The 15,034-nt window shown below is 48.9% G+C and overlaps 1 protein-coding gene across 2 annotated transcripts in view; it reads left to right on the top strand.

Annotated features, from left to right (window-relative positions):
- stxbp1b (syntaxin binding protein 1b) overlaps positions 1 to 15,034 on the top strand; it is a 32,502-nt gene that overhangs the window by 15,614 nt on the left and 1,854 nt on the right. Inside the window, exons 2-19 of one of the 2 annotated variants that reach the window (XM_036527453.1) lie at positions 92 to 141; positions 1,009 to 1,090; positions 1,228 to 1,304; positions 1,585 to 1,663; positions 1,773 to 1,876; positions 3,400 to 3,548; positions 3,875 to 3,959; positions 4,459 to 4,589; positions 5,120 to 5,227; positions 5,679 to 5,739; positions 6,280 to 6,345; positions 6,626 to 6,706; positions 7,500 to 7,638; positions 8,244 to 8,353; positions 8,650 to 8,751; positions 8,963 to 9,051; positions 10,632 to 10,786; positions 12,741 to 13,032. In XM_036527453.1, the coding sequence (XP_036383346.1) occupies positions 92 to 141; positions 1,009 to 1,090; positions 1,228 to 1,304; positions 1,585 to 1,663; positions 1,773 to 1,876; positions 3,400 to 3,548; positions 3,875 to 3,959; positions 4,459 to 4,589; positions 5,120 to 5,227; positions 5,679 to 5,739; positions 6,280 to 6,345; positions 6,626 to 6,706; positions 7,500 to 7,638; positions 8,244 to 8,353; positions 8,650 to 8,751; positions 8,963 to 9,051; positions 10,632 to 10,786; positions 12,741 to 12,853 (1,781 nt within the window). In that variant the 3' untranslated portion in view covers positions 12,854 to 13,032. Of the gene's footprint in view, positions 1 to 91; positions 142 to 1,008; positions 1,091 to 1,227; positions 1,305 to 1,584; positions 1,664 to 1,772; positions 1,877 to 3,399; positions 3,549 to 3,874; positions 3,960 to 4,458; positions 4,590 to 5,119; positions 5,228 to 5,678; positions 5,740 to 6,279; positions 6,346 to 6,625; positions 6,707 to 7,499; positions 7,639 to 8,243; positions 8,354 to 8,649; positions 8,752 to 8,962; positions 9,052 to 10,631; positions 10,787 to 12,740; positions 13,033 to 15,034 lie in introns of those variants that run through there. The other variant, XM_036527452.1, reaches the window with a different exon arrangement.

Raw genomic sequence — 15,034 nt, 5'->3', positions numbered from 1 at the left:
ATAGCAGTGTTTTTAATGCACTGACGGAGCACCTCAAACAGCAGAGTTTTTTAGTGCAAGTCTCTGATGGGATTTTCTTTGTTTTTCACAGAGATTATGAATGATGTCATCAAGAAGGTGAAGAAGAAGGGAGAATGGAAGGTATACAGCATATCTGAATATATAAATATCTGAATATTCTGTCGCTTTAACTTTTTAGTTATAATATCTAATGACATGATTTTGATTAAGAATATCCACAAGAAAAGCTTTTAGAGTACAAAAATTCCAGTTAGCTCATATGTCCAAAAACACATTGTACGCATGTATTAAATTGAACTGAACCCCACATAAGACATTATATGAACAGGCATTGTTCTTAAGTGATAATAGTCTGTCTTTTATTCTTAAATGATAATAGTCTGTCCTATATTATTTTTTATGACTTGGTCCTGAGTTTTCTCCACTTAATGATATGACTTCGAGAATTTGTAAAACTGTCCTCTGCAAAATTGCAACCCATCTTCCTCTGTGCTTTAAACGCAGAGCTTGGTCATGTTTAATAAACAGTTATTGCTCAGGGAAAGTGTAATGAAATTCAGGTCTTTGTAGACATGCCTTTGCCCTTGACAACATCTGTCCTACATCTCCCTCTTGCTTTTCTCCTCATCTCCCTCTTTCTTCTCTTCTTCCTCTATTCTCCGCTCCCTCTTTCATCACTTTCCTCTCTCCTCATCTCCCTCTCTCCTGCTTCTCCTCTCTTATTCTCTCCTGTATTGCTCATTTCTCCTCTTTCATTCTTTTGCCTTTCTCCTGTTTCCTGTACTTGGTCTCTCCCCTGTGTCTGTCCCATTGCTCTCCTGTGTCTTGTCTCTCTTTTCTGTATCCCGTCTTGCCTCTGTCCTCTTCGCCTCACTTCTCTGCTTCTCTCCTTTCACCCGTCTCTCTGCTGTCTGCCTTGGTTGTCTCCCTCTCTCCTTTCTCTGCGTGTCTCCCCCCTCTCTCATGTTTCTCGGCTGTTTCTCCCAGGTGCTGGTTGTGGACCAGCTCAGCATGAGAATGCTGTCCTCTTGCTGCAAGATGACCGATATCATGACAGAGGGCATCACTAGTGAGTAACCTAACCTCCTTAACCTGCTGTATCACTGTCACAGCATTAATGCTGCTAAGCGAATAGCATGCATATCAGCCTCTCCGTGTGTAATAAAGCATCTCTTACCCCCCCCCCCCCCTCTCTCTCTCCTCCAGTTGTTGAAGACATTAACAAGCGGCGTGAGCCTCTGCCCAGCCTGGAGGCCATTTACCTCATCACTCCTACCTATGATGTATGCTATCAATACCATACTGCAGAGCCCACACACACACACTCTCTCACACAAAAAAACACACACACACACACACACACACACACACTCTCTCTCTCACACACACACTGACTCACAGACACACACACACACACACACACACACACACACACACACACACACTCTCTCTCTCACACACACACTGACTCACAGACACACACACACACACACACACACACACAGTGCTTTCTGGCTGCTATGGCCCTTCCTGCTCTCCATCACTCCTCTCTCTCTCCTCCAGTCTGTGCAGGGACTCATCTCAGACTTCAGAGATCCACAAGCCCCCAAGTACCGAGGAGCCCACGTCTTCTTCACTGACTGTGAGTACATACACATGCCAATGACACGTCAGATTTGGACATTGCGCTCTTGATCAGGATGCTCTTACTTAGCCCCTCCCCCTCATCACTTTCCCCCACCCCCTCACAGCATGTCCGGATCCCCTATTCAATGATCTGGTGAAGTCCCGCACCTCCAAAACCATCAAGACTCTCACTGAGATCAACATCGCCTTCCTGCCCTATGAATCACAGGTGAGAACCCCCCTTCCATCTCATAATGGTACAGTCCAACAGGGGCCTGATGGGAACTCTCTGTGAGGGATGTTGAATGGGAACAGAACGTGGAGGGGTGTACATTTGGAGATGTGAATGGGAGCGGGAAGGCATTTGATTAATCACCATGAGCAAGCCCCGTCTGTTTCTTGAGGGAACGTTCGAGAGCGGCTTTATCTGGAGGGTGTATCACGGCCCACACTGCCTCCCTAAATCAGCACTAATCCCCCCTGCCATTGGCTGGCACAGCATCAACACCCTGCCTGGCGGCCAATGGGAGGGGAGAGGGACTGGGTGGCAGGAGGGACCGTCTGGTGGTCATGTGACCTTGGACAGATGGGCCGGGATGAAGGGGCGGGGCTGTGGGTGAAATGCTGGCGTAGAGGGACGGAGCGGGAAGGAGAGAGAGAGGGAGAGATTATAGGTCAATCAGGACAGAGAGGATGGGGGGGGAGAAGCTGCAGAGAGTGTGAGACACTGTGGCGTAGTGGCCAAGGGTTGCAGGATTGATTCCCAGGCGAAGCACAGTTGTTGCACTCTTGAGCAGGGAACTTAATTTGGATTGCTTCCATAAATATCCATCTGCATAAATGGATAATATGTGAAAAAAAGGCACGTAAACAAAAAGGCCATGTAAACCACTCCGGATAAAGGACGTTTGATTCCTCTGAGATGAAATAAAAGATGTTTCTCTGCCTTCTCACTGTTTTTCAAAGACACAGTGAGGGCCACACTGTCTTTAAAGGGTTAAAGATGTGAAAGAGGATTACCGCAACTCGTCCAAACGCTGTCTGGATTACAGCGCACCCGCTTCACTATGCTCCCCGACTGTGTGTCCCCAACCAACACTCTCCCACTGAATTCGGATTCTCATCTTACTAAACAGAGTCTTACCCGTCCCAGTGGCAATCCTCTGTGGCAATGGGCACATACAGTACCTGTCCGCGCTGCAGGGATCTGTGCTAACATTGTTCACGGTTCAGCACCTCATGCGATTGTTTGACCTTTTCCAGAATGTGCCGGAACTTCATGGTCTGATCTCTGTGCTAATGTGCCTTTTTGTTAACTGCCTATGAATATCTTTGCCTTTTTTCTTATTTCAATTTCATTTTTATGTTAAAATTTGGATATTTGCTGTATTTAGTTACATTGCGTCACACAACCATACAACAATTTATTGACATTAAGTAGAGGACCTATAGAACAAACTTTGGGAACCACTGTAATGTGAGGCCTAGTGCTGTATGTGTTAATGTAGGTCTGAGTGGAGTCTGTGTTAATGTAGGTCTGAGTGGAGTCTGTGTTAATGTAGGTATAGATATTACCTGTGTTACTGCAGTCCGGGTGATACCTGTGTTACTGCAGTCCGGGTGATACCTGCAGTCCGGGTGATACCTGTGTTACTGCAGTCCGGGTGATATCTGTGTTACTGCAGTCTGGGTGATACCTGTGTTACTGCAGTCCGGGTGATGTGTGTTTTTGACGTTCCTCTCTGTCGGCAGGTGTTTTCTCTGGACAGTGCAGATACCTTCCAAAGCTTCTACAGCCCCCTCAAGGCGCAGATGAAGAATCCGGCGATGGAGCGGCTGGCAGAACAGATCGCCACGCTCTGCGCCACACTAAAGGAGTACCCTGCCGTGCGATACCGCGGGTGAGAGAGAGGGGGCGCCACACGGTCCGCCATTCCCAGCCGCGCACTGAGCCACATCCACGCCCACACCATCCTCATAAGCTCACACCAGACACTGTGGCCTCAGTATCCCAGAATGCACTGCTGCTCTCACATGCCCTCTCGTCAGGCCTGTTGCCTTGCTATAGTCAGTTCTTGTGCTGTTCTCTGTGTCACAGCTCTACAGGCACAGGATGAAACAGTGAAAGCCTGTGGCGTGCTTCTAACTTGTCTGACTCTCTGTCTGTCTGTCTGTCTGTCTGTCTGCGTGCCTGTCTGTCTGTCTGTCTGTCTGTCTGTCTGCGCAGGGAGTACAAAGACAACGCCACTCTGGCTCAGCTGCTTCAGGATAAACTGGACGCGTACAAGGCTGATGACCCCACCATGGGGGAGGTGAGGGGGGTGGGGGGGTCCTATGAGTATTAAGCAGGCATAGTGGTAACCTGAGAAGAGGCCTGAGGTGACAGGGAAGGAAACAGCTGCTGGGAATAGGGCAAAAAAGAAATGTATACTTTATAACTATGATATACACCTAATGACTTAATAAAGACATACTCACGAAGTTATGTTTGTATGTGAGCCATCAAATGTTGTCAGATGTTATATTTGAAAATATTTGGGGAGGAGTGGTTGCATTTTAATTTTTTACATGAAAAATGTAAAAAATACAATTTATTTAATTTATATTAGCAATGGCTGAAATCCGTGAGCTGTATTTGAGCTGTATAAACATAAGAGATGTATAAAAATAATGCGCACTGACTTGTTAAGGGCAAAAGGAGAGATGTTGACTGACTCTTGCCCTCTGTGTCCATTGCACTGTGTGTCTTTGGCTTGTGTGTCAACCTCACCATGTCCCCGCTGTCTCTGTCTGCCCTCGATCGTTCTCCAGGGCCCGGATAAAGCTCGCTCCCAGCTGATCATCCTGGACCGGGCCTTCGACCCGGTCTCCCCGGTCCTGCACGAGCTCACGTTCCAGGCCATGGGCTACGACCTGCTGCCCATCGAGAACGACGTCTACAAGTATGCCCCCGCTCTCAGGGTCAATAGTACAGCCCTCTGCTTCTGAATACCCAATCAAATATTAATAACTGTACGTTCAGACAGGGCTTTTTCCAAGAACCAGGCTTACGTTAGGTACTCCCAGATGTGCTGTGCATTCAGAAAGAGCTGATGTGCCGCTGATCCTTCACAGTTGCATATAAACAGGAAGAGGAGGAGCTTTTAGGTGCTCTGCACCCCAGCTCTGGAGCTCAACCCAAAACCAAACCGGAAGCACAGCTACAATCAGTTCTTATAAACATGGACTTAACACTTATGTGTTTTTTTGTACCAATCTGTATAAATTTGATTTCTAGCTCACTTCAGTTTTTGTTTTAATTTTGTTGATAGGCACCATAGGAACATTATGTAAAATTGTATAGTGTTCATGATGTGTTGCATTGTAATGTATTGTCTTGTGCTGTAGTTTCCTTTCATCACTAACCAGTTTTTCTCTGTCCCTGCGTCCCTGTGTCCGTCTCTGTCCGTGTGTGCGTCTGACCGTGCGGCAGATACGAGACCAGTGGAATGGGCGACACCCGTGAGAAGGAGGTGCTGCTGGACGAGGATGACGACCTCTGGCTGACCCTGCGGCACAAGCACATCGCGGAGGTGTCCCAGTGAGTTTCAGGGCTCCGGCCGCTGACTCCGTGCAGGGTGTGGTGCTGCTGTCACTGAACCGCATGCTCCCTCCGGGGCAGTCAGGTGCTGAGCGGTGTCTCTGTACTGCAAGTGTTTACTAATCTCTCTTTACTAACCACTCTGTCTTTTTCTCTCTTTCCCACTCTGTGCTACAAACACACACACTCTCCCACAAACACATACGCACATACACACAAACACGCACACACATACACACACACACGCACACACACATACATACACACATGCACACACACACACACATACATACACGCACACACACATACACACACACATGCACACACACACACACATACATACACACACACACACACACACGCACACACACACACACACACACACACACACACACACACACACACACACACACACACACACACACATACACACACACACACACACACGCAGGGCTGTGACTCGCTCCCTGAAGGAGTTCTCTGCTAGCAAAAGGATGAACACTGGAGAGAAGGTACAGTCTCTATGCTCTCTCAGTCCCACCCTGAACTCCCATAGTAGCACAGGTGTGGCCTCCCCTTGGGTCCTGCTCCATTAGCTAAGGGCAGAAGGGCTAGTGTCAGTACTGAGTGCAGGCACTTCTCCTAACAGCACTGTTAATCACAGTTAGTAATGGGTACTGTTACCTTTATTCGAGTTTCCAAAGCAATGAGAGAATGATAGGGCTGTCTTAGAAAGCTGACCGCTGTGAGAGAGAGCTGACCGCTGTGAGAGAGAGCTGACCGCTGTGCTGACCGCTGTGAGAGAGAACTGACCGCTGTGAGAGAGAGCTGACCCCTGTGAGAGAGAGCTGACCGCTGTGAGAGAGAACTGAACGCTGTGAGAGAGAGCTGACCGCTGTGAGAGAGAGCTGACCGCTGTGAGAGAGAGCTGACCCCTGTGAGAGAGAGCTGACCGCTGTGAGAGAGAGCTGACCGCTGTGAGAGAGAACTGACCGCTGTGAGAGAGAGCTGACCCCTGTGAGAGAGAACTGACCGCTGTCTCTGTGCCGTAGACCACCATGAGGGACCTGTCTCAGATGCTGAAGAAGATGCCTCAGTACCAGAAGGAGCTGAGCAAGGTGAGGGGGGTCATGTGGCGTGTCTTTGTCAGAGAGGCATCACATTCACTTCAGGGTTGCAGGTTCTAGTCTATGCTGTAACATTGCTTTCATAACCTTGGGCATGCTCCTTATCTGGAATGTGAAAGGCTGTGAATGGTGCCATTAATGTGGGGGCGTTATGTGTGTGGATATTCACCTGGACTTATCTGCAGTGTACCTGCATCCAGCAGTGATATGAGTACACAGACACACCCTGTACAGGTGTTTTTAACCCCTGCATCTCTGTTGCGTCCTGTAGTACTCCACTCACCTGCACCTGGCTGAGGACTGCATGAAGCACTACCAGGGCACCGTGGACAAGCTGTGTCGCGTTGAGCAGGTAACCGCACCCGGACAGCACACAGCTGCACAGCACAGTGCAGCTACAGCATACAGCACACACCTGTACGGCACACACCTGCACAGCACACACCTGTACGGCACACACCTGCACAGCACACACCTGTATGGCACACACCTGTACGGCACACATGTACGCAGCACACACCTGTACGGCACACACCTGTACGGCACACACCTGTACGGCACACATGTATGCAGCACATACCTGTACGGCACACACCTGTACGGCACACACCTGTACGGCACACACCTGCACAGTACACACCTGTACGGCACACACCTGTACGGCACACACCTGTACGGCACACACCTGTACAGCACACACCTGTACGGCACACACGTACGCAGCACCTACCTGTACGGCACACACCTGTACGGCACACACCTGTACGGCACACACGTACACAGCACCTACCTGTACGGCACACACCTGTACGGCACACACGTACGCAGCACCTACCTGTACGGCACACACCTGTACGGCACACACGTACACAGCACACACCTGTACGGCACACACCTGTACGGCACACACGTACGCAGCACCTACCTGTACGGCACACACCTGTACGGCACACACGTACACAGCACACACCTGCACGGCACACACGTACACAGCACACACCTGTACGGCACACACCTGTACGGCACACACCTGTACGGCACACACGTACACAGCACACACCTGTACAATCAGCTCAGGTTCGGTCAGAGACAGTGCAGCCTTGGGCCCAGCATGCTCACCTCTCTGACGTCCCGGTTACCCACAGGACCTGGCAATGGGCACGGACGCCGAGGGGGAGAAGATCAAGGACCCCATGAGGGCCATCGTTCCCATCCTGCTGGACGCCAACGTCACCACCTACGACAAGATCCGCATCATCCTGCTCTACATCTTCCTGAAGAACGGTGAGGGACGCAGACCATCTCTCTCTCTCTTTCTTACTCTCCCTCTCTTTCAATTCACTGCAGTTCAAATAAGCTTTATTGGCGTGAGCGCTGACTGATGACACTGTTGCCAAAACAGTTAACACTCAATATATATGTATACAAGAAAAATCTAGAAATAACTTAACCAGGATTAGTAGTAATAATAACAATAATAATTATTGTAGTAAAAATAGTACAATAAAACTAAAATAACTGCTGATTTGCCCCTCTCTGCGTGGGGCTCCCGGCTGTGGTGGTAGCCTGGGAGCCACAGTGTAGTGGTACGCTCTGGTGCTCTCTGTCACAGGCTCTGAAATGAATGGGTTTCCTTTACCTGGGTGCTCTGCGCCCCTGAAGCAACAGACGAGCCATTCAGCCTGACTTTCACAACTACTCTATAATACTGTACTGAGGAAGGGGGAGATGGAATCACAGGAGACCAGCCAGGAATACAACGCTCATGTTTTCTGTGTGTGTGTGCGTGTGTGCGTGCGCGTGCGTGTGTGTGCGTGTGTGTGCGTGTGTGTGCGTGTGTGTGTGTGCGTGTGTGTGCGCGTGTGTGTGTGCGTGTGTGTGTGTGTCAGGCATCACGGAGGAGAACCTGAATAAGCTGATCCAGCATGCGCAGATTCCTCCAGAAGAAAGCGAGATCATCACCAACATGGCTCACCTGGGAGTGCCCATCATCTCTGACGTGAGTGCAGCTCACCTCAGCTGTAACTTACTGTAACATGCGTACTGCCAGTAACACTTGCAGCAGCTGTAACATGGCCTCCAGCTGAGGGCTTTGTAATGATACTTCTCTCTCCCTCTCCCTCTCCACTTCTTTCTCTCTCTCCCTCTCCCTCTCCCTCCCCCCTTCTTTCTCTCTCTCTTTCCTTCTGTCCTTTCTCTCTCTCTCTCTCTCTCTTTCTCTCACACTCTCTCTCACTCTCTCCCTCCCTCCCTCTCTCTCCCTCTGCCTCCCTCCCTGTCTCTCTCTTTCTGCAGTCCACCCTGCGACGTGGTAAGAAGCAGGACCGTAAGGAGCGTATCAGTGAGCAGACCTATCAGCTGTCCCGATGGACCCCTCTGATTAAGGACATCATGGAGGTGAGTCACGCCCGCCGCCCCCCGCCGCCCCCCGCCTCTCGCCTGCCTCACGCCCGCCGCCCCCCGCCGCCCCCCGCCTCTCGCCTGCCTCACGCCCGCCGCCCCCCGCCGCCCCCCGCCTCTCGCCTGCCTCACGCCCGCTGCCCCCCGCCGCCCCCCGTCCCTCCGGCCCGGTCTGAATGCCAGCTGACCCTGTGTCTCTGTCTTGCAGGATGCTATTGAGGACAAACTGGACACCAAGCACTACCCCTACATCTCCACACGCCCCTCCTACTCCTCCTCTGGAACCACCGCGGTCAGGTACTGCACACTTACTGAACACACTGTGAACCACTGCACCCTTACTGAACACGCTGTCAGCTACTGCACACTTACTGAACACACTGTGAACCACTGCACCCTTACTGAACACACTGTCAGCCACTGCACCCTTACTGAACACGCTGTCAGCCACTGCACACTTACTGAACACGCTGTCAGGTACCTCACACTTACTGAACACGCTGTCAGCCACTGCACACGTACTGAACACGCTGTCAGCCACTGCACACGTACTGAACATATGAGATACTTACTGATCACACTCTCAATTACTGCTGAGCACATGCTGAAAACAGATGTAAGGTCTCACAAAGACATATGCTCTCTCTCTCTCTCTCTCTCTCTCTCTCTCTTTCTCTATCACACACACACACACACACACACACACTCACACGTAAACATATACATAGGTTATGGATCAATTGCTGTTAGTGTAGGAGCTCAGTTGCCATGGTTCAATACTTTCTGACTGGCCCAGTGGGATGGGTGAGGGGGTCAACTGAAGGACAAAAATGGTACAGAATCTCTGTTCTGGTTCACAGCTGTGTGTCCTGATCATTAAGAGGACAGATTTGCATATGATTCTTCAGAATAAGAGAGTGTGAACCACCTCTTGAATTTGTCTGTGACATGGGTCTGCAGTGATAAACGCATCATGTAGCACTGAAACGGCCGTGGTGCAAAGCGTGCTGGGAAATTAATGAGACAATAAAGGACAGGTCAGGGAAGGGGAAGGTGAAACATTAAAGCACCCCCCTCCCCCCATCCCCCCATCCCCAACCAATCATCAGCTGATGTTGTGACACCAGATCACTGCCCCCCTCACATTACACAGTATTGACTAAATCATTTCCATTAATCACCGTGACACTGAAGGCTAATCTGGAAACGGCCAGATGGGGGACTTTTATTTCTGTACCATTGGGTGTCTTTACACTGGTTGTTTATAGAAAGTAGCCAGTTCCATTTTTATCTTACGGTATAAATATTCACAATGCTGAGTGTGATTCTCACCCAACAGTGGATATTTATTCTGTGATTACAAAAGGTATGCAAAAATGAAACATACGGTAATATTTAAAGAAATATGTTGTTCAGTCTAAGAATATATTGCAAATACATTTACAGTGTATTAATGCAAACAATGATATTGCAATATACCAAAATGACAATAATTTACATATTTTCAGTATTACATTATTATATTATATTCATATTTATCTTATATTTTTGTCATTTAGCAGATGCTCATGTCTAGCGTGACTCACATAGATTACAGTTTTATCTGTTCATACAGCTGGATATTTACTGACACAATTCTAGTTTAAGTACCTTGCCCACTGGTACAATATACTGAACGAGCTAAAAAATATATTCCCTAAAATATATTCTCAATATATTATTTTTGTATGAGGAATTTCTCCTAGCCTGAGAGCCAGTAAGTTATCAGTGCTAATGATGTTGCCTGTTCTCCCAACTCCACCCCTGCCCCACTCCACCCCGCCCCGCCCCCACTCCACCCACCCGCCCACGCCCACCCTCGCCCTCTCCGCCCACAGTGCCCGCTACGGCCATTGGCACAAGAACAAGACCCCCGGGGAGTACCGCACGGGCCCGCGCGTCATAGTGTTCATCATCGGGGGCATGTCCTTCAGCGAGATGCGCTGTGCCTACGAGGTCACGCAGGCCAACGGCAAGTGGGAGGCTATCATCGGTGAGTCAGCCGCTCTGGGGGGTGTGATGGGGGGGAGGGGGCGGTGTGATCGGGGGGAGGGGGGATGCATGGGGGGTGTCTCATCCCAGACCAGTCAGGCAGCTACAGATGAAATTTTTCCCCTCACAGTGTGTGGAGTCAATCCCCTCACATTGTTTGAAGATTCACAGGCAAACCTGTCAGATAAGAGTGAACCCTCTTTACCTCATTCGTGTACAAGTATTTATCCTTTCCTGTGCGGGCACGTATTGCCTCATTCACTGTCATATCTGCCTAATTTCCTCATAAAAGGATAATGCCTGATTCTAAAGTATAGTGCTGTAGCTGAGACTTCTGATGTTGCTTGGAGAAGGTGCTGATGCTGTTAATTTTTTGGGGTCAGATGTTTGCCTGGGGGGTAGGGGGTGGGGACTGGGGAGGATGTTGGGAAACAGGAAAGGGGGAGGGGGAGAGGACATTTCTCAGGAGGAGATGGGTAAGTCTGGGGGAGGGAGACGAGCTATTGACCTGCAGGTTCTGACTGCAGCATCTTCTCACCATCTGGTCAGGAATGTATCTGCTGCACAATGCCTGGTTACCCCTCTGAGTCTCAGACTTTACTTCGATTTAAAACTCCTTAGAATACAGAGATAGACTTGTACTCTGTGTGTTATGCACTATGCTATATCAGTGCTTTAGCCTATTAGCCAAAACACATTTCCCCCAAATCATTTGTAACCGTTATCTATTTTCTGTATATAATCTATAACAGGTAACAAAGAAGCAGCTCGTTCAGACCTCCACTGTGTGTAATTGATGTGTCCCTGGGTGTTGTCCAGCACAGGAGCTTCTGTTTAGGGACGGTTCTTTTTGTTTGGTCTGCCTGTGTTGTTTTCTGTTGCCTGTGTTGAGCGTTTCTCATTTGTTTGGATCACGCTCTGTCTTTTATGTTAAACTGCTGTTCTTGAATTTTCAGCACACTCTGCACCTGTTCGTAAGTGTGTCTTACGTGTGTGTCTGTCTGTGTCGTTTCCCTGCCTGGCATCCCTTTTCAGGCTTCGGGGTTCGGCTGTTCTGACAGCAGCCCAAGAGTTTTTGGGGGGGGGAGGTTATATTGCTGTGTTGTAGTTCTCAGGCACACACCATAAGAGCCACTGATCACTACGTCAGTATGAGTTCAAATATCTATATACAAGCTTTAGGCTGGGAAGGGTAAACCGGTTCAATCCAGTTCATTCTGGTTCTGTCGGAGAACATTACTGCAACTCACTAGCTGACCCAACGGGAGTGGGCCTTTGGGCTTTTGTTCAAAGCCCTGTGTCCTGCACAGTAATGTAAGAAGAAGCAGCACCATTTAAAACACACAGGGGAGATATTACCCCACAGAGCAGCCCAGTGAGGGAGAAATAGGCAGCGGGATTAAGACAGAGCCATTGCACAGGTTTATGGAGCGTTACATTACATATATGTGGTAATTTCATCTGTATGGGGTGCTGTGGTCTCCACTAAATAAATACAAAATCACTGAGGCCAGAATATACCAGATTGTTATTCTGGTTTTCCAGATAGTTCTGTGGCACCTGACAGAGAGAGAGAGGATTTAGTCTATGTGTCTATGGAATGTATGTGCTCTGCTGTATGGGTTAAGAGTGTGTGTGTGTGTGTGTGTGTGTCTGTGTGTGTGTGTGTGTGTGTGTGTGCGTGCGCGAGCTGAAGTTACGTGTGTGTGTGGATGTGTGTTGACGGTGTGGCGAAGATGCATAGAATTAAGGCAGTGCGATTGGAGGGAGTGACAAGTGCCATAACCAATAGAGAGAATTCTTGACAGTTTCAGTTTGCTCATATTGCTGCAAGCTGGAATGGGTGAGGGGCAGCAGATGTTTAAATCCCTCTTTTCTCCCAGCAATAAAAAGAGGGAAAGGAGTGGAAGAAGAGGTGTGGTTTGAAGCATGAAGCCACTTTGTTCCTCCCACAGGCTCCACCCACGCACTCACCCCCACCAAATTTCTAAACGGCCTGCAGCACCCCGACTTCCAGGACCCCAATAGGGAGTCCTTTGAGGAAGCCGAGCCTGAACCCGAGGACTGAGAGGGGGAGAGAGAGGGAGAGAGAACGCTGACGAAGTAAAGGCAGCCATTCAAAAGAAGCCCTTTCTGATATCTCCCCCTCCCGTAACATACATCCAACATAAGGGCTTTTCCTTCCCACCATGTCCTCTGTGACACTCTCCCGTTACTATGACCACTCAGGGATGGGTGTCAGTCACCCTCTGCCCCGCCCATCTCAGGCTCCACCCACTGCTGGTCTCTGTCAGGGGCCTGAGGGCTGGATTTTATCTGCCCTTAACTTTAACTGACGTTAACATCAAAGCGTGGACTTTTTTCAGTACATTTCAACACAATTTGACTTTTCCATTTTGATGATCAATGATTGGCTGAAATGTACTTGGCAAGGACAAAACTAGCATTTGCATTTAATCAGGGCGGCGGTGTAGCACAGGGGACAGCAGTGAAGCATAGTGGTTAAGGAGCAGGAACTTATAACCGAAAGGTTGCCGGTTCTGTTCCCCACGAGGGTACTGCTGCTGTACCCTTAGGCAAGGTACTTAACCCTCAATTGCCTCAGTAAATGTCCAGCTGGATAGATGGATAACATTATAAAAACCTGTAATTGAGGTAATTTGCTCTGGATAAGAGCGTCTGATAAATGCCAATAATGTAATAATGTAATCGAGAGTCAAAGTTATGGACTAATGTTGATTGAATCCAGTGAATGGTCACCACTCCTACCCTGGTGTGGATCCTCCCAGAAGGCCATGCGGTGGGAGTCCTGATCCCATCCCTGTTCCTCCATACAATCTGCCCAGTGGGTTAAATCTCAGACCCCCCTGCCCCACCTCGTTGCATGCCCTCTGACCTTTAACCCGGTTCACCAGGTTAATGAGGTGCTGTAGTTTCCACTACTCTAGACTTCATTGTGCCTTGCACCTTTTTATCTTACCCTTGAGACTCATTTAACCACCTCGTCATTGCTGGGATTATTGGTCTCACTGCAGATATTCTACATGACTGCTTTCATTAAGATAACTAATTTTTATAAAAGTATAATTCCAGTCCCCCCACTTACCTCTCCACCCCACCACATGCTGTCTCGGTTCACTGGTAATGGCATCCTTACACCCCTAGGGGGCGTCTGCAGAGAATTTCACTCAGTGTCCTGGGACAGACACCATAAATGCGAGAGCGCCCCCTTCATGGGACCAAATGCCCAGACTTTCCCCGGTGCAGTAGATTAATTTAAGCTCTGTGTTTATTATGACAGGTTCATGCGGAGCTGCCGAAACGCAGGCAATGGGAGAGGGAGGCTTCACAAACCACAAAACGGGTCGAGCCGTAACGTGCTGTCAGCGACTGCCTTATCTGAACCAATCCCATTATTTTGCTGCACAGGGCAAAGTCCTTTGATTGGACAATAAATACAAATCGGTGATTCATCTTAAGACTAATGATGCTTCCACACGGGCTCTTGGGTAAACTTAAGCTGCACCAGAAGCCATTGGATTTCAATTAAGGTCCTGTTTTAAAATGCAAACTATCTGCCAAATGATCTTAAAGCTGGATCTTCACTTCACTCTGAAAAATGGGCATCAGGTCTATTTTTTGCCCTCCTACCATCAGACACAACTGGAAAGACAGAACAGCCAAGCAAATCCCTCCACACATTAAACCGGTTAGGGGGTGGGGTGTGGCAGTGTCGTAAAGCCTCTGAACCTTATCAGACCTGTCCCCTGCTCTTTTAGCTAAAACTCTAGTATGGAGGCACCCTAGATGGTGTGATTCTCTGCAGGGCCTTCAGGCTGGGAAGGCAGTGATGTTCACTAGATATGCTTTAGCAAATAAAAAAGGAAATAAATGAATAAAGAATTCAAATTTGTAATTATTTCCACAATGAGGAAACTCTCCTCCCTCTCTCTGCCCTGACACTCCAGTGTGGCAGTAGCTGAATTCGCACTCAAAACTCCTCTGTGGGGCATACATAGACCCCAGGGAAAGGCACGGGTCACCTGAATGCACACCTGAGCTCCTCTGTGGGTGCAGGTGAGCAGGTGATAGTCTCTCAGGTGACAGGGATGAAGGTAGGCATTGATCAGGACTCACAGACTCTAGTCTCCAGCAGTTACTGTGTCTTACTCTTCACATTACTTTCAGTTTATTTTACCTCTGTTTGAAATGAATACAATGCCGAGAGTCGTTGTAGTAGATTTTGTAA

This window comes from Megalops cyprinoides, chromosome 4, assembly GCF_013368585.1.
Source record: "Megalops cyprinoides isolate fMegCyp1 chromosome 4, fMegCyp1.pri, whole genome shotgun sequence".
Lineage (NCBI taxonomy): Eukaryota > Metazoa > Chordata > Actinopteri > Elopiformes > Megalopidae > Megalops > Megalops cyprinoides.
Note: the sequence above shows the minus strand (reverse complement) of the source record. Positions and strands in the feature narration are given on the sequence as shown.